The sequence below is a fragment of the Schistocerca cancellata genome, chromosome 3, assembly GCF_023864275.1.
Source record: "Schistocerca cancellata isolate TAMUIC-IGC-003103 chromosome 3, iqSchCanc2.1, whole genome shotgun sequence".
Taxonomy (NCBI): domain Eukaryota; kingdom Metazoa; phylum Arthropoda; class Insecta; order Orthoptera; family Acrididae; genus Schistocerca; species Schistocerca cancellata.
This window is the reverse complement of record NC_064628.1, coordinates 810419790-810446406: the sequence shown is the minus strand read 5'-3', so window position 1 is coordinate 810446406 and position 26617 is coordinate 810419790. Positions and strand designations below refer to the sequence as shown.

General features: G+C 38.9%; 1 protein-coding gene and 1 non-coding gene across 2 annotated transcripts in view; both read left to right on the top strand.

Annotated features, from left to right (window-relative positions):
- Positions 1–26617, top strand: part of LOC126176587 (uncharacterized) — a 541845-nt gene that overhangs the window by 371077 nt on the left and 144151 nt on the right. The window contains exons 17-21 of the mRNA XM_049923748.1: positions 7842–8036; positions 18506–18748; positions 18905–18926; positions 20190–20229; positions 23954–23969. Coding sequence (XP_049779705.1) covers positions 7842–8036; positions 18506–18748; positions 18905–18926; positions 20190–20229; positions 23954–23969 — 516 coding nt within the window. The remainder of the gene's footprint in view (positions 1–7841; positions 8037–18505; positions 18749–18904; positions 18927–20189; positions 20230–23953; positions 23970–26617) is intronic.
- Positions 1116–1189, top strand: Trnai-uau (transfer RNA isoleucine (anticodon UAU)). Its single transcript has one exon. It is a non-coding gene; the product is annotated as a tRNA-Ile (tRNA).

The following is a 26617-nucleotide window of genomic DNA, read 5'->3' as shown; positions in this document are numbered from 1 at the left end:
ACAAACATGTACAGATACAGAAAAAATATTTATTGTACAAAACTCAACAACTGTAAAACTACTTTTCTACATAGCTTCCGAAATTTTGTATGCACTTGTCATAGCGTGACACAAGTTTTTGTATGCCTTCTTCATAGAAGGTTTCCGACTGTGTATTCAACCATGTGGAAACATGTCCTTTCAGCTCATCATCATCGTTGAAGTGTTGACCACCAAGGACAGATTTTAGGTGTAAGAACAGATGAAAGTCCTAGGAGCGAGGTGCGGGCTGTACGGAGGATGATCAAACGCGACCCAGTGAAATTCCCGTAAGAGTTCCCAGAATGAGATTTTCACTCTGCAGTGGAGTGTGCGCTGATATGAAACTTCCTGGCAGATTAAAACGGTGTGCCCGACCGAGACTCGAACTCGGGACCTTTGCCTTTCGCGGGCAAGTGCTCTACCATCTGAGCTATCGAAGCACGACTCACGCCCGGTACTCACAGCTTTACTTCTGCCAGTATCTCGTCTCCTACCCTCCAAACTTTACAGAAGCTCTCCTGCGAACCTCCCGTAAGAGCCGGCCGTGGTGGCCGTGCGGTTCTAGGCGCTCCAGTCCGGAGCCGCGCTGCTGCTGAGGTCGCAGGTTCGAATCCTGCCTCGGGCATGGGTGTGTGTGATGTCCTTAGGTGAGTTAGGTTTAAGTAGTTCTAAGTTCTAGGGGACTAATGACCACAGCAGTTGAGTCCCATAGTGCTCAGAGCCAGCCTCCCGTAAGAGTTGTGTGGTCACATTCGCCATGTGAGGCCGGGCGACAGTAATCTTCGGCTCTTGTTCTGTATTGCGCGGCGCAATTTCTTAATATATGGAGATGGTATCTGTTCTTTCGGACATGTACGAAAGAGCAGATACCATCTCCATATAGGTAAGGCTAACCGGCCATTGACCTTCTTATTCTGTTCGGACGCACACCAATTGCCTGAACTCTTACGGGACTCGGTAAGATTGTCTGCCGCGAGTAATGAGTGTAGTGGGCGGGGGCACTACGAATGTAGTGTGTCGACATTAAGTTGGGAATGTGGGTCTCACGGGGAGCGTGCAAGGGATAAATCCCTGCAGTCGCACTATCCTCTGTACCCTCGGTGGCTCAGATGGACAGAGCGTCTGTCATATAAGCAGAAGATCCCGGGTTCGAGTCCCGGTCGGGGCACACATTTCGAGCTGTCCCCGTTGATGTATATCAACGCCTTTCGACAGCTTAAGGTATCGATTTAATTATCATTTCAATTTATTAATGGTCTCGCAGTAACCATGTGCATTGATTGTTTGGCCTCGTGGTAAGAAATCAATCAGCAAAATGCCTTTTATGTCCCAATAAAACGGTGCACTTGACTTTACGAGGTGTCAAGATTTGCTTATGCTAAACTTTCATTGGGGATGACGTGTGCCTCCATTCCACTGAGTGCCGTTTTGTTTCAGGGATGTCGCACGATACCCAAGTTTCATCCCCCGTGACTATCCTTCTTCATTGTAGCGTGTCAGAAACTGAAGTTCACTGCCCATCCGTTGTTTTTTACGTTGTTAAGTGAGAATTTTGGGTACCCAACGTGAGCAACGTTTTCGAAATTTCATTTTTTCAGTAACAATTTCACGAATTAGTGATCGTGCGATTTGCGGAACTTCCATAGCGAGGGCACTAAGTGTAAACTTACGGTTGTGCTGAATCCTCTCTTCATTTGTGTGAACCAGTTCATCAGTAACCACAGACGGGCGTCCACTTCCTTCTTCATCGTGCACTTGATCACGTTCTTCATCGGACAGTGTGACCCATCTTCTAACCATTGAATCACTCATAGCATTTTGTCCGTAAACCTCACAGATTTGCCTATGAATTTCCTTTGGTTTAACTTTCTTTGCATTTAGAAAACGAATCACAGATCTGATTTCACACGCGGTGGCATTTTCAATTACGGCTGACACTATAAAGAAGTACTACAAAGCAGCGATCTGAAAATGGCGTACATGTCTTCTCCTTGAGTCAGAGTAACTGTCGCGCATACTCGGAACTGCGATCGTAGCGCTGCCGCGGATAGAAACAGAACTTACTTTGTGGACGACCCAAGTACAAATGTATCAGTTTGAGGTGAGAGTCCCTCTACCAGAAACGAACGACTCGAAATTTATAAGCAAAACCCGTTCTGATACCTCTGACAGGTACTACATATACCATGAACTAGTACTGCTGTTGGACAAAAACAAGATAAAATTAGTTCTAGAATGTGTGCCTTAAGAGCTGTGAGCACTTACTCAGCCGTTTGTGAAAAGTGCAACACCGAGAAGAAATTACCCGAATAGTGCCACACTTTGTGGAAGTGGCAAAGGGTATGCAAGCAATGCGTGAAACGTTTTGCAGCGAGATGGGGTACACGTAGGCCGAGCAGAGCCCTCTCGTGTCGGTCCGACAGGGTCGGTGTTGCGACTGATATAGGGGATGCAGAACTGTCACACAAGGTGGAAACAATACAGTGAGTGTCAGTATGCCTCGTCGACGTGAAAGGGAGCCATATCGCCATGCGAGAGAGTTCGAACCGGCCAGAATGATCGGTCTCCAAGAAACTGGGTTGTCATACCGTGACATTTCGGCTCGCACAGGGCATGCTGCTACAACAGTAATGCGTGTGTGGAAGCAGTGGATAGAGGTAGGTTGTGCGCACCGACGAGCGGGAACTGGACCACGGAACATGACCACAGCACGGGATGGCCGTCATCTTGTCCGCATTGTCATTACGGACCGTACAGCGCCATCCACAGTGTTGGGTCGTCGCTGGAGCACTGCAACAGGTGTGAACTTGTGTGCATCGACGGTTCGTCACCGTCTGCTGCAGGTTGGCCTGGTTGCACTTACGTCGGCTTCCATTGTCCAGAAACCACAAGCTCCTCCGACTGCAATGGGCACGTGAACAACGTCACTAGGGTGATAAGTGGCAACATGTAATCTTTTCGGATGAGTCCCGCTTCAACGTGTCCTACAGTGATGGCCGCATACGTGCCCGGCAGTACCGTGGTGAGCCCAACCTGGACGGCTGCATTGTAGAGCGGCATAGCGGACAGACACCAGGTGTGATAGTTTGGGACGCCATTGGTTACAACAACAGATCTCTCCTGGTTCGTATTGCGGGCACTGAACAGCAACCGGTACCTAACGAAGCTTGTGGGGCCTGAGGTACTCCCCCTGCTTCAGGCATCTCCACAGGCCACATTTCAACAGGACAATGCCAGCCACTTCTTCGAAGAGCGACGGGTACCATTACTTCCCTAGCCTGCACGTTCGCCAGACATGTCGCCCATCGAACATGTCTGGGATATAGTTGGTCGGCACCTGGTGCGTCACGGTCCTACAGTAACTGGTGTCACGGATTTGTGGGCTCGGATACAAACTGCTTGGAGTGAAATCCCTCAGGAACATATTCAGAACCTTATTGATTCAATGCCACGGCGTATAGCAGCTCTAATTGCAGCGTATGGTGACCACACGACATACTGAATAGTACGGCTCAAATAACATGTATAGATTTGAAAAGGTAAACATTTGTTACTTGTCATCTACCTAACCTGTAGTATTAAATTCATTGAATTCATGCGTTTCCTTCTTGGTATTGCAATTTCCACAAACGGTAGTGTACGAGGGGCGCTTGGAAAGTCCATGCAAAGTCCGAGAGATGGCACCACCGGCGCGTATCGAGGTGATGTTTATGTAGCAGCATCTTTGAAAAGAACGTACACCAAGTTTCAACCATATTGGTCTATTTCTTTGTGTTTGGCATTCGTGTGAATCAAGGAAGTCGAGTGATTGTCAAAAAATGGACGAAGAAGAATTTCGTGTGGTGATTAAACATTACTTTATGAAAGGCAAAACGCCTCAGGGGACTAAAGAGAAGCTTGATAAACATTACGGTGACTCTGCACCTTCCATTAGAACAGTTTATAAGTGGTTTCAAAATTTTCGGAGTGGCCACATGGGCACAAGTGATGCTGAACGTTCGGGACACCCTGTGAAGGTCACGACTCCAGAAATCATTGATAAAATCCATGATATGGTGATGGATGACAGAAGAGTTAAGGTGCTTGAGATCGCTAGTGCTGTGGGCATCTTGAATGAACGGGTACATTATATTTTGCATAAACATTTGGACATGAGAAAGGTATCCGCAAGATGGGTTCCGCGATTGCTCACGCTTGACCAAAAACGGAATCGAGTGAAGTGTTGCAAGGAGGGTTTGCAGCTGTTCAGGAAGAATCTGCAGGACTTTAAGCGTCGTTTGGTCGCTGTGGATGAAAAATGGATACATTGCTATACTCCTGAGACCAAACAACATTCTAAACAATGGATTACCAAGGGAGCATATGCACCAAAAAAGGCGAAGACCAGTCCTTCGGCCGGAAAGGTTACGGTGACTGTCTTTTGGGATTCGCAAGGGATAATCCCCATCGACTATCTGGAAAAGTGTAAGTTCATATTATTCATCGTTATTGGACCGTTTGAAAACCGAGCTGCAAGAAAGACGCCGGCGATTGGACCGCAAAGAGGTCCTTTCCCATCACGACAATGCACCAGCACACACCTCAGTAGTTGTGGTCGCAACATTAATGGAAATAGGATTCCAACTCGTTTCACATCCCCATATTCTCCAGACATGGCTCCCTCGGACTACTATTTGTTCCCCAATTTAAATAAATGGTTGGCGGGACAAAGATTTTATTCAAACGAGGAGGTGATTGCAGAAACTAATAGCTATTTTGCTGACTTGGACAATTCCTATTATTTGGCAGGGATCAACAAATTAGAACAGCGTTGAATGAAGTATTTAAGTCTAAAAGGAGGCTATGTCGAAAAATAAAAAAGTTTTACCCCAAACACGTAAGTAATTTTTATTTTTGCACGGACTTTTCAAACACCCCTTGTATTAGGGAAATATGTTTCACACTATTGAAGATGAACAAGTGCTAATAGCTCCGCACGCATGCGTTTTAGAGCTCATGGTTAATAGACATTTTTTCTTGTTTTAGTGCACACTCTGAAACTTGCTTAACTTACAATCTTAGCAAAAACAGTACCGGTACATGTATTCTGATGTCAGATGTTTTAGAACCGTTTTCGCTTATAACTTTCAAGTCTTTCGTTTCTGGTACAGGGGCCCTTACCTCAAACTGATACATTTATCCTTCTCCATCGCTCTTGAATGTTTGTCTCTCATCACGGAATCACCCTGTATGTACATATACTAACAGGCACCGGCGCCTATAATTTTAACGCTCTGCAGCGCTTTTGGCAGACGTTTCCGGAGAAAGTTTCCTATTCAGAACATAACGCACTCACTCCCCTCTACAGGTCCTAAAAGTTTGTTACAGGAATATGCAGACTGAAGTGATCTGGGACTTGATTGAGGAGGGAGGCGTACTCGGAAAGTCCATGCCATTGTGCAAAGCCTCTGTGTCAGTGGTTAGTGCTTCTTCTTCCTGAGCAGGAGACCGAGGTTCGAATCTCGGCATTAGAACAAATTTTCATTCATTGTTTCAGTCTCCATATACAGGGTGGTCCATTGATAGTGACCGGGCCAAATATCCCACGAAATAAGCATCAAACAAAAAAACTACAAAGAACGAAACTCGTCTTGCTTGAAGGGAGAAACCAGATGGCGCTATGGTTGGTCCGCTAGATGGCGCTGCCGTAGGTCAAATGGATATCAACTGCGTTTTTTTTTAAATAGGAACCTCCATTTTTTATAACATATTCGTGTAATACGTAAATAAATATGAATGTTTCAGTTGGACCACTTTTTTCGCTTCGTGATAGATGGCGCTGTAATAGTCGCAAACGTATAAGTGCATGGTATCACGTAACACTCTTCCAATGCGGGCGGTATTTGCTTCGTGATATATTACCCCTGTTAAAATGGACCGTTTACCAACTGCGGAAAAGGTCGAAATCGTGTTCATGTATGGCTATTGTGATGAAAATGCCCAACGGGCGTGTGCTTTGTATACTGTACGGTATCTTGGACGACATCATTCAAGTGTCCGGACCGTTCGCCGGATAGTTACGTTATTTAAGGAAACAGGAAGTGTTCGTCCACATGTGAAACGTCAACCATGACCTGCAACAAATGATGATGCCCAAGTAGGTGTTTTAGCTGCTGTTGCGGCTAATCCGCACATCAGTAGCAGACAAATTGAGCGAGAATCGGGAATCTCAAAAACGTCGGTGTTGAGAATGCTACATCAAGATCGATTGCACCCGTACCACATTTCTATGCAGCAGAAATTGCATGGCGACGACTTTGAACGTCGTGTGCAGTTCTGTCACTGGGCACAAGAGAAATTACGGGACGATGACAAATTGTTTGTACGCGTTCTATTTAGCGACGAAGCATCAGTCACCAACAGCGGTAACGTAAACCGGCATAATGTGCACTATTGGGCAACGGAAAATCCACGATGGCTGCGACAATTGGAACATCAGCGACCTTGGCGGGTTAATGTATGGTGCGGCATTATGGGAGGGAGGATAATTGGCCCCCATTTTATCGATGGCAATCTAAATGGTGCAATGTATGCTGATTTCCTACGTAATTTTCTACCGATGTTACTACAGTATGTTTCACTGAATGACATAATGGCGATGTAGTTCCAACATTATGGATGTCCGGCACATAGCTCGCGTGCGGTTGAAACGGTATTGAATAGCATATTTCATGACAGGTGGATTGGTCGTCGAAGCACCATACCATGGCCCGCACGTTCACCGAATCTGACGTCCCTGGGTTTTTTTCTGTGGGAAAAGTTGAAGACTATTTGCTGTCGTGATCCACCGACAACGCCTGATAACATGCGTCGGCACATTGTCAATGCATGTGCGAACATTATGTAAGGCGAACTACTCGCTGTTGAGAGGAATGTCGTTACTTGCATTGCCAAATGCATTGAGGTTGACGGACATCGCCGGCGTGGGTGGACGAGCGGTTCTAGGCGCTACAGTCTGGAACCGCGCAACCGCTACGGTCGCAGGTTCAAATCCTGCCTCGGACATCGATGTGTGTGATGTCCTTAGGTTAGTTAGATTTAAGTAGTTCTAAGTTCTAGGCGACTGATGACATCAGTTGTTGAGTCCCATAGTGCTCAGAGCTATTGTTGTGACGGACATCATATTGACCATTTATTGCATTAATGTGGTATTTACAGGTAATCACGCTGTAACAGCATGCGTCCTCAGAAATGATAAGTTCACAAAGGTACATGTATCACACTGGAACAACCGAAATAAAATGTTCAAATACGTTCTGTATTTTAATTTTAAAAAACATACCTTTTAGCAACTGTTCGTTTAAAATTGTGAGCCATATGTTTGTGACTATTACAGCGCCATCTATCACAAAGCGAAAAATGTGGTCCAACTAAAACATATTTCTTCACGTACTACACGAATATGTAATAAAAATGGGGGTTCCCATTTTAAAAAAAGTCCGTTGATATCCGTTTGACCTATGGCAGCTCCATCTAGCGGGCCAACCATAACGCCATCTGGTCTCCCCCTTCAAGCGAGAGAAGTTTCGATCTTCGTAGTTTTTTCGTTTGACGCTTATTTCTTGAGACATTTGGCCCGGTCACGATCAATGGACCACCCTGTGTACATCATAGATGTTTGAGACTTGAATAGGTCTCTGGCACCGCATAGTATGGTGTATGTGTGTTTGTCTTTCTGAACGGAGCGAAGTGCTGTATACAGTATGTCTTCTTACGTAGCGCAGTGACGAGGTAGAGCAGCTGCGACTTGTGGTGTACGGCTGGGTGCGCGCGTGTTGCAGGACAGAGGTGCGAGCGGCGGATGATGCACATCCCGTTCAAGCCGCTGTCGGAGCGGATGCTGCAGGAGCCGTTCTGGCTGGGGCTCATCACGGTGACGGTGGTGCTGCTGCTGATCGGGCTGGTGTGGTGCGCCAAGCGGCACTTCCCGGAGAAGCTGGAGAAGCTGCTGGCCGAGGAGGCCGACCGCAGTCGCAGTAAGCTCAACATGACTCCCCGCTCGCTCGCATTCGGACATGCACGCTACCGCTGCACGGACTCTGTCGATGGAATGACCGTTTTCAGTGTTGCAAGATAGTGGTCCCCACACACACTCACGCACTCACTCTCTCAGCCTCTACTCTTTCAAACTTTAAGTTTCGTGTGCAGTTCTGTGTGGCCGAGAACCGGCGTCAAACTTTATGTCATAATTGTACAGACTATACCTTTGACGATATTCTGTACTGTCATACGTTACGCCATTTCTCTCAGATGAAATGCATGCTAATGATATGCTAACTGAAAACCAGAGACTACCTGTCTGTAGTTGTATATCTTTCGAGCCAGAAAGATAATACACACTATCTTGTAAATTTACGAGTGCATTTTTTATGTAGCTTTTATATGTTTCTTGAGCAGCTCTTTCTATTTATTTTCTGTCATCTCTTTGTAAAATTGTTGGTCAACTGGGTTTAGTTTACTTCTGTATTATTTTTCTTGTAACGGATATTCAGTAAGTTTTAAATTTCATATCTTAATAATAATATAATAATATAGATTGTAATTCATCAGTACAGAGTAATGACAGAAATCGTTCTCCTCCTTCAGGATTTCAAAGAAAATTCAACTTAACTTATTTTGTGGTTATGTAATTAAGAGCTCAATATTTTCTGAGAAATAAATGTTGACGCATATACATTTACTGAGTGATATGACGTCTCTTTCAATGACTCTGAGTGACGTCTGTCTTCGAATAATTGTATTTTACAGTGAAGCTAACTCTCAGACATATATTGTGTAAAGTACTGTGTGCAACAAAAATGGTGCAGAGGCTGTACTCTATGATATCCTGAAGGATCAAAGCTAGATTGGTTAATGTCGCTGTCATCTAATGTAGGTAAGAGAAGATAATAGTATTTTGTGTACCTACTGGAGGCACTTTGTACAGGTAAATAATTTCTGCCATAATATCGCATCGCTTTCCTATGTAAATGAAGTGTAGCGAAATCATATGTAAAACGTATTTTTCATTGATTGTCTAATAAAGAATTTTCGATTAGTTTTTTGCTACAAATATAATGCACTTTCATTTTTACCCATTTCCCCTCACATCTAATTTTATTTTATTTTTCATGCACCAATGCAAATTATTGGAATGCCTTGTATTTCATTCTTCAGTCAAATTTACTTCACAACCTCTTGCTTGATATCTTTTGCAGCGACCAGTGTGCCAAATTATCTAAGAAATAAGCTAGCATTTTGCACATTTTGTTAAACCTAATTTTATATTTGTAATAAATCCAGTTTTACTTTCAGCATCCTCAATAAGAGCACCAGATACATCATCTTGGCTGTACAAGTAATACCCATTTCAGCTACAGTAGTAGTGTTCTCAAACTATAAAATGCAAATGTTCTGGTGAACGAAAACATAGCTGTACTTGGAAAACACATTTAATGATATGATATCAAGGTGATAAAGACAGTTAATACCAAGTAAATACATTTATGATAGAGTTTGCTACTATCAGTAACTTATGCATGGTACCTTGTTACTTGTTATTATATATGGTATGACATATCATATACTTTAAACTAATATTTTTCACCTTTTTATTTTATTATTTAATAAATTTTTGTTGCTATTCTAGAATTAGACATTCACTACATACACAAATTCATTTGTTTTGAACACTGATCTGAGATTTTTATATTGTGTATATTACTATAAAGCAGAACTGCTTGACAGAGGAGTAAAGATTAACGAAGAAATCATGAACTTGGGAAATGCATTTCTCTAAGAGAACAACAAAGCAGAAAAGAATGATTTACATCATTGAATAATTAAAGTTTTTTTACTGTTCTCCACAAAAATAATTAACTTTGAAAATTGCTTATCCATTTCACTAAACAAGAGTTTTTCAGTTCCAAAGAGTCATAATGAATTGAAGTACAGTTATATAATTATTCTATGTTATAATTAACAATTTTAAAACCAGAAACTGTTGAGTGATGTAGGTTCTCAGTTACAGAATAGCTGATGAAACTGTGGAATAATAGCTTCTAGCATTAGCAAAGTATGGAAGATAATAATCAAGTATCATGTACCATCGCTTTCTTAAGTACAGTGGCGTCATACAGTCTTTTCATCTATCAAACACGTGACTGAATTTCAATCTACAAGTTCAGTTTTGATTTTTAGTACTTGTAGTATCATAAACTTGTCTGCAAGATTCTCAGACACAGAACTAAATTGTTCCACTAACAGGCGAAAACGCTGTCCTTGTGTAAATGAGACACAAGGAATTCCTAATTGCAATATATTTTAATTTGACTCATCTGCTCTGAGTTATTATTGCTACCATGCGTAATGGCCTTTGTGATATGCATTCTGAGTCCTTGGAGCTGATCATCAGCTCTAGTTGGTACATATTTCAAAAAATTACTGCAGATAATTGAAGTGTCTCTACTTTTGTAAATTGATTAGAGTTAGGTACTTTCAGCACTTAATATAAGTGGATAAGTCGCTCAGTCACAAATTAATTTATTCTATTTAACTGAATTTCAGTTATCTGGTTCATAAGTTTCAGATTTTGACTCAAATTTCAAGTATTTACACAACAAAAAAGAAACGAGTATTTAACTAAGCACAAAGAATTTGCCCCTATGTCTGTGTTCATTTCTCCAGAGCTATTCTGTCGGTATTTTAAAACTTTTGTGATATATTAAGATTATGTGGGATACCCTGTTAAATAGAAATGGACCCAGTATTGATCCCTGTGGAACACAAGCAGTGCTTTGTCTGCTGTCTACATATCTTTATTCATTGCACATGATCTGTGTGTGTCAGTTAGTAATCAATAACTGCATAAGAATTTGTGCCCTCTGTTCAGTTCCCTTACATATAATCAAAAAATTAAAAAAATTGTTTCATAAAATTAGATTAATAAGTCTGGCAAATTTTTACAAAACAGCAAGAAACTCTGACAAGTGTTATGATTATTGGTAAGCATACTTGAACTGATAAAGCATGCAGCTCATGCCACACTTTTCATAGAAATGACTAGTGCTGAGTATCTTGAAGTAATAAAATATTTTCATTTTAAACAAGTTAACGACAGTCCATATGCACATCAGGATATGGGAGGTTGAGAAGGGTGGGGGCTGAAACACCATTACAGATTGCTATTGTAGAAAAACTAATTTAAATGTTGTTCTATGAGCATTGCTGATTTGGCTGCAGATGGCCAGTTGTTTCTTTTGAAGAAATGATGACAGAACTGCTATCCATTAGTACAGCTTTGGTAAATTCCAGACAAAAAACATTCAAGGAAGGACACTTTTAAATCACATATGGAAAAACGCAAAGATAACAGCTGTGCTTCTGGCGTCGTTATGAGACTGTAGACGAAATTTCGACCACTTTGACCCCTGGATCCAAACCTATAGTCAAAATGAATTATGAAGTGTGATTGATTATACCATAGAGTGACTGATATGAAGTACTTGAGCTTGCTCACATATGAGTCCTTACTATTGGCAAAGGTGTGCAAAATGGATCTCAATATGCCCTGTTGCATACAATGGGCCTCTCTTTCTTAATATCAAATTATTACATGTACAGAAGAAACTTCAATTGAATAACAGGTCGTTTGTGCTACAATGCAGTATTAATTGAAATCAGTGTTTATTATCTTGGGAAACAAAGATATCAGAATGCCTCTGCATTTAATTCATCAAACTAAATGTAGATCACTCTGAGAAATATTATTTTTGTTTTGTAAAAAATTAAGTTGCGTATTAAATTTTTTACCACACTTCGGAGTTAACCCATATAATCAAACAGTAGTGAGATGTAACCACAATTCTATAGATGTAGATGAAAGTTTTACTTTTTATAGGACTGCAAAGCTGTTACATAAGTCTGTATATCTGTTTCACACACTAATCTCTAAAACTAGTAGATCATTTTATGGGGTTAAGTGTAGCTTGGAGCAACGTATACTTTTCGTTTATTAGAATCGGATCACGGGGAAAAAATTTTATTTAAAACTGTTATCTAAAACAGTCATATCTGTCTCTCTTTCTGTTTAAACACATTAATCTCTGTAACTACTAACGAAATTTCAGCGGGTTCTCATATACAACGTGAGCATAGAGTGAGGCAATATACAGGCTTAATTTCATGAAAATCAGAACCTGGAATAAAAAATATACCGTAATATAAAATTTTATCTGAAATAGTCGCGTCTGTCTGTCTGAATATACTTATTTCCAAAACTACGAGACGAATTCTCGCGGAGTTTTCTCACGTAAATTGAGAGTAGCTTGTGGCCACATTCAGGCTTTACTTCATCAAAAGCGGAACACAGAAAAATATCGTAATTTAAAGTTGTATCTAAAATTGTGTGTTCATCACGACGTAGTTCGCCAAGAATCAACAGATGACGATGTTAGTTTTTTCTTAGCTCTGTGACAGGTGTCATTTCTAAAGTTTACGCACTGCCATTTTATCTTTACGAATACAAACTGACATTGAATTTACTTCCCTATGATAATGGGATTTACAGATTTCGCTTTACGTATTAAAATACTTAGTGTTGCTTAACTCCTTTCGAGAGGTTTTATTTCCCTTCTTTGCAGGAGAAATGCATTTATTCAGTTTGCTTTGAGATTTGGGTTTCCAAAAATTATATTTTTATATCGCTATATTTAAGAATAAAAATTTCTAGGAAACAATTCTTTCTGAGTACATCAGAACATATAAAAGATTGAAGCTTTTGCGGTCTGAGGAATCCAATGGACATCATGAGATGAAAACTGCTGTGGTTTAGAATGTCAGGCTGTAACTCCTTGTTTGAAATGCTTTCCACATGTGAGGCGTGACGTAACTCTAATGGATAATGTCATGCATTATCTCTATCGTCAAAACCCTTTACTCACACAGAAAACCACCAAAGTTCCCAACGTTTTTGCACAGCTGCATCACTGCCTCTGTCATTTTAATGAAGCAAACAAGCTCTTCGTTCACCTCCTCAGTCATACTACTTCAAACATTGTATACAAAAAAGCTTTATCAATCAAAAATAAATTTCATTTGTAGAAAGTCTTTGACGCAGCTATATAAATTCCCTGGCAATTCCAGGTTTTTCAGATAGTCATTAATAAATCTTAAAAGGGTAGAAGCAAGTTGTCTCCATCTCAACAGTTTTCTGAGGCTCAATGTGATAATTTTAATGTCATTATCATTCCATGGAATGTCACAGTTCTACGTTCTAATCGTTTCTCATAGAAAGTTCGTGATTAGCCCATCTTCCATCTGCAAATTACGAGATATTATGCTTCCTCTCGCTCATGGAGACGCAGTGTACTCGAAATCTGTCTGCCATCTCCCTTGGAAGATTATATAACATGTACTGATTATTGTTTCTGTAATTACTTCCCAAATGAATACATTTGCCTCTATTTTTTCTGTTTACCTTAATGTCTAGTTGTGCAGTGGTAACAAGCTCTCAATAATTACCAATTGTAAGTAGATACAGACAGTTTCCATACTGAATCAACAGCAGACTGGACAAATTTGATTTATTAGTGGTGTGCCACAGAGTTCAATTATTGGTCTGTTTTTATTCCTGTTATGTGTAAATGTGTGTTGAACTAGTTATGCATGCCTATGATATAAGAACTATTACAACTAAATATAGCTGAGATATGTGAATATGATGAAAGGCAAGCTATTTTTTAACATTATTAATATATTCATGCCAAACGGGCCTCTTATTTTATCCACATCTCCTGCAAGAATTCCGCATGTGTCAAGTAATATCTGTGTCAAAAGACCATTCCAAATTACAGTTGTTTGATCACTGAAATTGCTGTTATAAGTAAATGAGTTGTTCTTGTTCTTTGAAATGGATACCAGGCTTGATAATTTACTCCCAGAAAAGGAAATAAATATCTCACATATGAGTAAACATAATAATAATTACGACTGATAACATAATCTACAAAGAATTTACAATGTTTTGCATTGTCTATACCATGTGTTAATGTATTCTTGAAATATAGTTACATATCCTATTAGGCAAGAAACAATGCAAATAAATGTAGCTGAGATAAGTGTATGTACTTATATGACCAATGTGACATAAAAATTATACTATGTTAACCTCTTTCAATAAATTCATCAGGCGTTTGTTGCAATATCTGTCAGTAAAATGTTTGTAATGAAGCGTTTCACAGAAGTAACTGGAACAGTGGTGATAATAAAAACCAAGGTATGAGTCTATGCTTCATTAAGTGCTGCTGATAATGGAAAGAAGTGAAATTGCTTTGTGCCTACGAGAAAGGCACTCACATTTAACACATTTACTGCCTGATTTTGTGAAATAAATTTAAATAAATCTTTAATGAATGTTATATCACCATATCTCTCTTATCAAGAGCTATAAAATGGCATTTCTAAAAGAAATGCTATTTCTAAAAAAAATGCTGTTGTATCTGTATGTGAGTAACGATACAGTAAATCAATTGCTTCATTGTGTATAGTCAATTACTTGCTACTTCACCTACTAAGAGTTATCAGAAACCTTGTTTTAATATCATCAAACGTTTTTGAATTTTTTCTGGGCATATGCGATGCAAGAAGAATGAAACTAGACCTACTAATCCCTAAGACATGCCAGTAGTAATTTTTCCCCAATCTGATGATACTTTTTAATGTGTACTAACAGAAAAATTTTGTAACAATAGGGAGAAGTGAGAAATAAAAACACATTTATCTACCTCTGATGGTCAGGCCCAGCACTAAAAAATCACAAGTATCAAGCATGAGTTACAGTAATCATACCATGATATTGTAATGTGGTCAATGTGAATTTCTGTAAGGAATCCACCAGCACTGCAGTACCTTCTAGTCATTTGTGTTTACTTTTAAGATAGTAAGTTGAGTACTCGTTTGTGTGCCTCATTGGGTTACTGACAGTGCTGTAACGCCATTCTCCATTTGGGTTAAGTCAGTTAAGAAGTCATAGGCAAGTAAGGGAGCTTTGTATCCATCTCATCATCCCAAAAAGCACTTGATCTGCTAATCAATCTCAAAGTTACACCTCTTACCTTTTTGCTAAATAAATTTATCGATGTACATCTTCCACAAATTAATATTTTTGTACAGTAAATCTTGGTTACGATTTTGTTTCATCACAAATGACATCTTCTCCAGTTTTTTTACATTTATTATTTCTGGACGTTTCTACTAGCATAATTCATATCAGGCCACCAAGTAATTTCAGTCCCTGTATTTTTGTTTCTACTTACCATAATATATGTCCTGTATGTATTAACAAAGAGGATGGAATTTATGAAGCAGACTATACTTCTTCAGTGTGTGACAATCTGTAAAATATTGAAGAAACGTTCTGTCTCGGATTCCAAACAAATGTTTCAACATAAATTTTCACATTGTAGTTGTATCTTGTCTGTACTACTTGCGATGTTTTTTATCCTATTTCTACCTTCTCTGCTGTTTGGATTTCTCTCTGAAAATCGTTTTCGTGCACCTTGTTTCATCAGAGCAGTATCACTGGTAGACACAAAACAGAAAATAACTTGTACAAAAGAAACAGCCTTTCTTTTTTTTCTTTTTTTTCTCATTTCATGATGTTTCTCCCCCATACCCCATACGCCCCCTGTGCCTCAAACATGTTGTGATTTTTGAGTGCTGGACCTGACTATCAGACGCCGATAAATGTTTTTGTATTTCTCACTTCTCCCTAAAGTTGTAAAAAAATGAAAAAAATGGTGTAGCAATTCTATTTATAGTGTATCTTTCAATACTTCATTTAATGTGGCAAGGTTTTGGTACACAGTACTGAGTAGTGGGATGTAGCTGCCATGCAATTACAGATCATCTTCTGCCATAGAGAGCATCAGCCTACATTATCTTACTCGAATCACACAGCAAGAACCCCAAACATAGATGTTTCTGGGGTGTGAAAAGACTTTACGAATGTCTTTTTTTTTAATACAGTACATCATGACTATTTGATTTTATGAAATATTACAGTGTTACACTGCTGATGTTAATTATTCTAAAACTCAATACACTAATTTCCACAGCCACTGTGGAGATACTATTCAATAGTGTAGAAGGTATTACCTAATGAGTTCTTTAGTTCACTCTTGAGCTCCACTTTGTTACCTACATGACATTTAATATGGTGTGAAAAGTTGTTGACTGTACATGCAGTCATGCATATGACACCTTCATGTGTTAATTTTAAAACTTCTAATTCTATATAATTGTTGCTTTGGGTTCTAATATTTTAGTCACGCTTTGCACTTTTTATGAGAACATCAGTGAACATATGCACTGTCAAAGAGTTGATAAAATACAAAGCTAGAAATTGGCAATTTGTGGTAAGTTTCCTATGGGACCAAACTGCTGACGTCATCGGTCCCTAGGGTTACACACTACTTAATCTAACTTAAACTAACTTACGCTAAGGACAACACACACATCCATGTCTGAGGAAGGACTCAAACCTCCGAGAGGTGGCACCGCGCAAACCGTGGCAAGGCACCCTAGACCGTGCGACTAGTCCACGTGGCACAAAGCTGGAAGAAGCATTCTCGGTTTTCCTATCCCCTCAGAGTTGCTTGTAAAATCAGTCTTTCAGCGAGTTCCTCTGCCAACATCGTCAAAATTTTGTTGTCATAAAGTGCAACAACAACTTTAACTGGAACAGTGGCTGTACCCTTTTGGGAGCTTGATGCTGAAACACTGCAGATGCTGAAAGGCTGCAGGTAAATAAACTGAGTTATACATCATGTAACAGAATCAGCATCGCTACTGATCTTCCTCCATCACAGATATCATATGGAGGTTCGGTGACTTTTTAACGACTCCTTCACGTAATTCGTCCAACTACATACCAAACTGCCGCACAGCCTGTTAGTTGTCCTACCACAGTTAAACCGAGCGAGGTGGCGCAGTGGTTAGCACACTGAACTCGCATTCGGGAGGACGACGGTTCAATCCCGTCTCCGGCCATCCTGATTTAGGTTTTCCGTGATTTCCCTAAATCGTTTAAGGCAAATGCCGGGATCGTTCCTTTGAAAGGGCACGGCCGCTTTCCTTCCCAATCCTTACCTCACCCGAGCTTGCGCTCCGTCTCTAATGACCTCGTTGTCGACGGGACGTTAAACACTAACCACCACCACCACCTACCACAGTTAACTTCTGAAGGCAACGACAGAGGAAGTCATTGGAAGCATGACAGAATAAAGAAATGTAACTCTGCTAGAAATAGCGAGAAACATTTAACCAAGAACGTCGCCACCAAAACTACCTCCTCATAAAATACAATGTTATTTTTTTTTTAAGTTCAAAGTTCGAAGTTCAGATGTAAGTCTTACGAAACTCGTAATGCGAGGTTGCCAATCTATGTCCATCTTTCTGTAACAGAAAAAACTGGGCTCAGACTCCTCTTTGTATTCCATTCTTTGAATTGGACGTGTACTGGCTGTCCCTCCTTAGACTCGTCAGGCGAATTTTCTCTGTCGTTTCGGCAGATATTTACAATTTCGTTTTTGGGATGCAGCTGGAGTCAGCCCAAACAAATATTGAACATCACGTCTTTCTTTCGAAGCCCAGTGTCGATAGAAACCACCGGTTAGTTCCCCATTTCAAATCAATATATTTTGAAGTGGAATTTTAAGGGACCAGATTAGTCTAAAGTGAGAGATTCGTTTTAGCAATAAGTATTAACAGGGACAGTAAAATTTAAAAAACAAATAGTACTCCAGCGTCGAGGGCACCACCCAGGCTAACAATGACTGCTACCACCATGCAGCAGTGCTATTCAGTCACTGCTGGAGTTCTGGTTATTCTTCATATTTTACATCCCTTGTTAATACATATTGGTAAAACAAAATTGAACGAGACTAATTTGGAACCAGCCAATCGAATGCGCATATAACATCCCACATTAAACATTATCTCGTTTTAACGGGAGAACCGACGCTTTCTGTCGACCCTGTGACCCACATGAAACAAGTAAACAGCAGCATTTGTTTGGGCTACACATTGCAGGAATTAAATTATAAATATCTTCCGAAACACCTGAGAAAATGCGTCTCTGTGTACGAGCTCAGTAATTATATGAAATTAGTGAGTTCATGTGTGCAGAGTCCTTGAAAATTTTAATGATAACGATTTTCCATAAACCATTTTTAAATCTTTCCAAAATTAGCATTATTGCGGACAAATAACTACTGGTATTCCTCAGGGATCGATATGTGGCCCACTTTTATTATTTTCTTACTTGAATATTTCCCACTCTACCACAAAAGGCCATACAGGACTGTGTGGTGCTCCGTAAGTAGCTTAAATGTGATTGAAGACAATTTGTGGTGCGGCGGCGCAGAGCGAGCGCTCCCGTGCAAGTGTGGGCGTGTGGTGTTCGCAGGTGTGCACTCGCGGCCGCCGTCGGTGCGCGACCATCTGGCGGGAGCCGGCGCCGCCGCCGTCGTCGTGGTGCCGAGCCCGCAGCCTGGCTGCCCTCGCTCCCTGCTAGGCCGCCTGGGTATCCGCAAACCTTCGCTCCTAAGCCTCACCAGCCCACACGGCTACAACAGTCACCCATCTGCTGCCACAGCAAGAACCTTTAGTTTGGACGATTTGCTTAAACCACCACCCAGAAGTAAGGCGTCCGCCGGAGAAACACTCTCTCACTCTATCTCTCTCTCTCGTGTCGTTCGTGTCTGCACTCGCAACATGCTCGTCTCTGCCCCCTGTTGTTGTTGTTGTTACTGTTGTTGTTATTGCCTTCTCTTTATTTAATGCTCTTCTGTCCAGGCACTGCACGGGTGTCTCTTGTGCACTCCTCAGTTTTATTTGGTGTGTGTCTCCCGCCTCCAGGGAAATGCGTGGGGTGCCCCTGCTTCACAGTGGAAGAACCCACCAGTGTCTTCCACTCACGTCAGCTTGCCCGAAGCCGCCATGCCAGCCATCTGCACATAGACCGTGCCTGAATGGAATCCCAGTCTCCCTTCATTGTTCTTGAGCACATCGTTACTGAATTCTGCTTTTGTTTGACAGTTGTGTATGCCTATTGTAAACGATGTCTGCAAAAAGTTTCAGTTTTATTATGTCTACCACGTACCTTTTCTAACCCAGCTTCTTCTTCCTGTGCATGTTTCTGTCTGGACAGTGGAGTAAACGTAATTTTGACTGATTCTGTAAATACTTGAGAATTGCCTTTCAAAAACAAACCCACTGACAATTGGTAAAAAAAAATGCGCCACAGACGTATTTAAGCAAATCTAATAGTGATATATGTATATTATAATCATTCCCCTCCTTTGCATATTAGACCCCATAACAGACTTCCTTTTAATTTTTGTGCTTGTAAGTTAACGTCTGCTTTCAATGTTGGAATGATCTGGTAACATTTTTGTTTGCTATTGATGTTTTCCTGTGCGCCACTCACATTTTAGAGCCATGAGTGACCTGCAAATCAAACTGAATGTTTCATCAGATGCAGACTTTATCTCATTATTACTGAACATTGACAAACCATTAGTATCTAATTCTTCATTTAACTCAAATAATGTCTCCTTTTCCTCTCTTCTCACTCTTAAAATGACTCTCTTATACCCTACAGCAAAACTTTGTTACGTAAATAGAGTTAAATACGTAGTTAAGATATAAATACTGCATCACTGAAGAGATGTCAGCTCACTCTGAATTCATACTTATTCTTAAGTTCAAATTTAAGCTCCTTCCCACGTGAGGGACTTCAGAAACGACGGTACTTAATAAGAAAATGATTCCAATTCAACAAAACATAGAAGACGTTAAGAAGCATTAGTAGTTTATATTTAAATACCTTTCTGGCAACAGAATCATTTGTTGAATGCTTCTTGCCGTTTTTAATTATAGCACTAGATCTTATAAAAATATTTTAATAGATACTCCCTCTAAGTAATGACTATCTCAATGTGTCAGTAAAAAATGAGATAAATTTCTGCACATATGTAACATTCAATATCCTGTCACATATATATTTACTGTATGCTATGAATGCTTTTCCCATATCAGTAGAATGTGACTACCTTGGCCTTGTGTGTTGGGTGTTGTGTGCACAGTAGATATACTAGCTGTTGCTGTTATTCTATTATTCTACTCATTGTGTTTTGTGACTACTCACTACTCATGATGTCTTTGTCAGCACTCATAAACTAGTCACTTCAGAAGTGAAGTGAAATGACACATTTGATGGGGCAAACTCATCTATGTATGTTGGTACTTCGCTATTTACCTTGCATGGTGCCTGAATACAACATAAAAAAGGAAATGAGCAGATTCAGAATTATTTCCTCCTTTAAAGTCAAGAGTTCATAATTTGGCCTACCCACAGCAACCACCACTGGCTGATGTATTTTGATGTTACATATTGTCAAATGGGGAAATGGTGGGATGAAGTAAATGAAAAATGTAGACACTTAATCCAAAGATGAATGAAATGATGCAACAAGGAAAAATAAGTATAGGAACATTAGCAAATGATTAATATGTATGTTAGAAAGACGTCAGTATTTTAAATAAGGAGCAGAGAAGAACCATAGAGAATGGACAGAAAGAATAGAATTAGCAACGAGATATTATTAAATTTCAGAGTATTTTAGTGCAAACCATTTCAGCCATACTATAAATCATTTATTTTTAATACTGCAATTAATGACTCATTAGATAGGCGTGATGTGTATCACAACATGAGATGCTTTACAAGAAACTTAATTGCTAAAGTTTCATCATTTATTATTCTAAATCATTCTGTTCTCCATACTTAAATGATGTCTCCATGTTTGCCTTGACTGCAGTCAATATCTGAATCAACAAGTCTTCCTCTCAGACAGCTTTAACCAAGCTTATATACTTCACATTTGTTTACCTATATGTCTCTCCCACCATTAATGTCATTCTGCATTTTCATTTAGCTTTAGTTTCTTAAGAATAATAATTACTGTTATTTTCTATGTGAATTAATTTAATTCAACTGACATTCATTTTTACTCTGTAATAATATTTTGGCATCTGTTTGGATGCTATCACAATTTTTTTCCATTTTTCATCCTTGATTAAATTCCCAAAAACTAAAATATCTCCTCAGATGTACAAATACTGGCAGCATTTACAGTTGGCTTGTTACGCACGCTGCTTTTAGAGTTGTTGCATTGCATTAGATTTTGAAGGACTTCCTCTGTGACTTGAGTACAGCTGTCATTCTTATTTCCTCCTATCTATCTCTAAGTTAATTGATTAACACATTTACAACACCCACTTAATGATACTTAGTTACAGGGAATCTCAGTACTTTTGTTAGCTAAATTTATATATCTTATAGGAAGTTGAAGCTAACAATGGATTACTCAGAAAATAATGTGTCAGTACTGAATTCATATAACATCGATGTAAGTCTCAACTGAAGAACAAATAGATGAGACAAAACTAATGATTTTACATTAACAGATTCCTACAGTGCAGCAATCTACTAAATGATACATCAATCATTATAGGAACAATACAGTATAGTACAAACAGTTTACAGGATAGTGTGAGTATGTAAAATTTTTCATGTGCAAGTTGTATATGTTTCTCATACATTTTAACATAGAAGGAAAATTTTCTTTGATATTATTGTTTCGTAGAATTTTACATGATACTGCATTGAGTTCCATACACAGTACCTAATATACTTTCACTACTGATATAAAAATCGTTAAAGGAAATTGTGATAATATTTTATACAAGTATGAGTACTGGGTAGTCAACAATTATGAATAATTTACTGTAAAAATAGCAATAATGCATAAATATCTATACTAATGTAGTTTCCATAGCAATGTTACTGGCTTGTATTTGTCAACCATCTCTGTTTCACTACAGAATTTCATTTACTGTATCTTGTACTGCCAAGAAAACTACATTAACTGATCAAATCTAAAATTATCTTGCATAAGAAAGAAACTGAGTAGGTTATATAACATAATTCTTCTGCCAAACCAAATATTATATCGAGTATAGGTTCTTAGAATGACACCTTTTTAATTAGATTACAAATTATTACAGAAATTGTGTTGAATTTTCAGTTAAATAATTTTTTGTTATCATACAGCAAATGAGTAAGAGTAATAAGCATATACTGGATCATAAATGTTAAATAACCTCACGTAAGAAGTAGAAGTTAACCTATTGTATAATTCTTGCATGTGATTGCAACCATCATCATATCAAGATGTTCAGATGAGATATTAAATGTAGTAAATTTAGTGTCTCTATGCCTGGAGTGAAAGAAGCTCTTTTTGGTGGTAGACTCTGTAAACAAGTACACAAGTTCAGAAAGCAGAAGGACTCCCAGCAGTACAGTAACTATTCCCTCACAAACCCATTTTTGTTGCATTTAAAAATTACACATGATTACAATACTATGTTCGATGTATAGCAATATTTTAATTCATATCAATGCTGTAGGTGGAATGTGCAAGCCTATACATCTCTTTATTCACTCTTATGAGCCTGTGGAATCTTTTAAACAATTACAAATTTCTGTTACAGGTAATTTTCACACCACAATTTTTACAGTTGCACTACTTATGGAAAATCTAATATGTGAAATATCATACTGGTACCAAAGTCTTACAGAGCTATTAATATGTTCACTGTACATCACTTTAATTTAAAATTCCCACACTGTGGAACAATATAATGCTGTACTCTTCACTAAACATTAAGGAGGTAGTTATACCCGCTTACACTTCTGTAGGTTATTAATATTTTCTTTATCACCATATTGTTTCTGTTTCAGTAAAAGTGTTTATACTTTTACAATTGACACACATTACTGGTACCAAGCAAACCATGACTGATTAGTGTTCATAGAAAAATACTTCAAAATACATTTTTCATCTGCTGCAAGCTCCGATAGCTGAGTAGTCAGTGTGAAGTATTGCCATCCTAAGGGCCCGGGTGCTATTCCCAGCTGGGTCGGAGATTTTCTCCGCTCAGGGACTGGCTGTTGTGTTGTCTTCATCTTCATTTCATCCCCATTCGGCGCGCAGGTCGCCCAATGTGGCGTCGAATGTTATAAGACCTGCACCAAGGCGGCTGGACCTGACCTGCAAGGGGCCTCCTGGCCAATGACGCCAAATGCTCATATCCATTTCCATCTGCTGCAAAACATAAGCACAGTTATAAGTAATAATTCGGCAAATCCATACCTGTGAACTACCTCACTGAGTAGATTTTGTCCCATAGCTGCATTAGGGTAGTTTATTGATTTGGTACAAATCAGAACTCTCAAATTAAAAGGAATATTATTGCAGTATGAGAACTCATTCTGTATCTGCTCTTCCTTCCATATTCATTTATATGAGTTCATTATGATCCTATTTGTATGGTAAAACATTCTATGTTTTCACAACAATCACTCTATGTCACATCCTGGAATCAAATTTTCTGTATCGTTCAATCTTGTGGATATCAATCTATCACTTTCATCATATTGTGTGTTTTTGTTTTAAATCCAGTTTACAAAATTTGGTAGAAACATTGTAGTCATAGATTTTCTCATGAGAGGTTATTTTTATGTAGTACAGTGTATTATACACACACAACTGTCTTTTTCAGAATAGTGCTTGTACTTGCCAGTTTATCGTTTTAAGATCTAAATACTATCCTAACTATATTTCTTGCCTAGTTCAAATTTACACAATTTGTTGTTGTACACTCTCCATCCTCATATTTATGGGGAATTAACAGATGAGTAAAAGTGAAACAGAGTGACAGTAGAGCAACATCGTTGCAAAATAATATTTTATTCTATTAAAATAATGTTTTTCTAAGGTCTTATAAGTATTTTTCCATTTTATGTTCTTTTCCCACAAAGCTAAATGAGTTGGTGAGATGTAACCATAAGAACTATAATCTTTGCGGTTTCGTATTACAAAAGAGGTATCTGCATTCAAGAGCTTTTAAAAGTACTGCATTCAATAAGTTAAACATTTTGCAGCCATCAATGTAACAGCTAAATCGAGGCAGCTGTGCTAAAGATATTCACATTTCATATAAGTTCTTTTGCTAACATGATTCAATAATCACTGGCAAGGAGCCACAGAGTAATTAACGATTCTGACAATGTGTACTGTGTTTTAGGAGGTACTAGTAGAAGTAATTACAAAGACTTAGCTTAGATTTGAAATCGGTTTTTAAGAAATCACTTTTAAGTGAGCATTGTCTTGTTTATCTACCCTAGGTGAACGTCTTTTCACGTAATTTTGATATGTATTTGTTTTTTGTCTCATAGTGTACTTTTCCCTCATTATTTTTGTGTATATAGTAACACATTTCTTACTTATGATTTCAAGTGAAAAGATGAACAATTATGCATCCCTAATTCCATTACTACGTAATCTGCAATGGAACTGACTTACACAGCTAGAATTTAAACAATTTCTGTGATCCTGTGCAGATAACATATGATTTAAACTTCTTAATGCATAAGAGTATTAATGCTGTTTCAGTAAATTAAGATAGTTTGAATTTTTGTCTGACAAAAGTTAAAGCGAAATGAACAACACCCACTATGACATATACAAGTCAGTATCAGTATTACCTAGTCCACAGCAATATAATAATTATTTAGAAATTAGTTTTAGATTTAGCAGTAGTGCAAGTCATTCTTGCACCAATGATGAAGAGCAAAGTTTGCATTCTTTAAACCATAGTACTCAAAAAAATATAGCACTGGTCATAAACTTTTCAGTTTAATAACAGATTTCATAAAAGAGTTGTTAAATCTATGTTTAATATTCTACATGTGTCACTAATGTTGCTACACTTCAGATCGAGTTTTTCATCTAATTGACTGGGAGATGAATTTGATATGGTTTGAGAAAGAGTGGGCAGAATAAAAGGTTTTCCTTTATGGACAAAACGTTTTTCACAGGGTGCTGTCACCTCGCTTAGATTAGCTTCGTTTTCCTGAAGGTTGCGAACTAAAACACAGACTTGTAGATCTTGTTCAAAAATTCATCTGAGAGTTAGGTTCGCCGATATTCTGGACCTTGACACTCAGAGATGTTATACGTATGACGGATAAACGATCCACTAGTTACATTCTCCTGTAAAGCCTTCTTCTACTCATCAGCAAGTACTCTGAAAAGAGAAGCCTCATGATAAAGACAGCTAATATTCATCATTGTTTGGTCTGAGGCTCCAACAGTAGTCGTGTTCGCAGGTCAAATTACGGGAATTCAGATCCGCCTGTTATGGTAACAACACATCTTTCAAAACGGTTCAAGTGACTCAGAGCACTATGGGAGTTAACATCTGAGGTCATCAGTCCCCTAGAACTTAGAACTACTTAAACCTAACTAACCTAAGGACATCGCACACATCCATGCCCGAGGCAGGATTCGAACCTGCGACAGTAGCGGTCGCGCGGTTCCAGACTGAAGCACCTAGAACCGCTCGGCCACACCGGCCGGCCCAACACATCTTTCCTTCATTCTATTGCCCGACTAAGTTTCAGGATCTTCGGTCGTTACCAGTGATCAGTTTTATTCAGATCTGTAAATTCGAACCTGGCTCAGAACAGAAACATTGTCCATTTTTACGTTTATACTTGCGAGGATTATGCATTAAAAACAGATACCATGTTTTTGTGTATGAGCATGCTGATGAGTATAGCACCTAAGAGAATATATGTGAGTAAGCACAAAATATAGACCCAAAATAATTTCCCGCAAAGAAAATGAGTCTAAGCGTAAAGTGATTTGTTAACTCGCCAACCAACCCCACAAAGAACCATTTCGCAGCAGGTGACAAGCTATATTATAATGTAAAGAAGGTCTTACAGAACCAAACGTTCAAAAAAATGATGTAATAATCGCGACAGATACAAATTACTTACTTGAAACATGTTTTTATTTTACAGACTTGAATGAAATAATGCTAAAACAGATGTGTAGAAACATGTTTGGACAGTACAAAAAAGTTTTGTTTCCATAATAAACCGACGTGACCCCACATAATATCTAATACTATGTAGCATCGCCTCTAGTTCGAATGTCACACCGACAGGCATTAAGCAAGGTTTCAGTCCGCGGTAAAACTTCTTGCTTGTTTACTTGAGAGAGCAAACTGTTTATTTTCATTCCGCATCTGAGCAACGTTCCGCTGCAAGGCGCATGATTTGACATATTGTAAGAAAACTGTAGTGACCAGGAGTACTTCTGATTATTTGTATGTTGTAACGAAATCATCTGCAAAGGTAAACCTCACGTTGACAGAATCATAAATTGGACTGTACTCTGTCGTACCGATTACCTATTTAATATTTTCCGCTATCATTCCCAAACTTTTCACTTCAAATACTAACTAGGGTTCAAAAAACGTGTATACCCGTATTTACTGCTGGCGAACAGATTACAGCCTCAGATTTAAACAGAGAATTCGGTACTTATTTGCAGTATATTATTTCATTCTGTAATCTACCACCAGCGTTTGTTTTCGCATG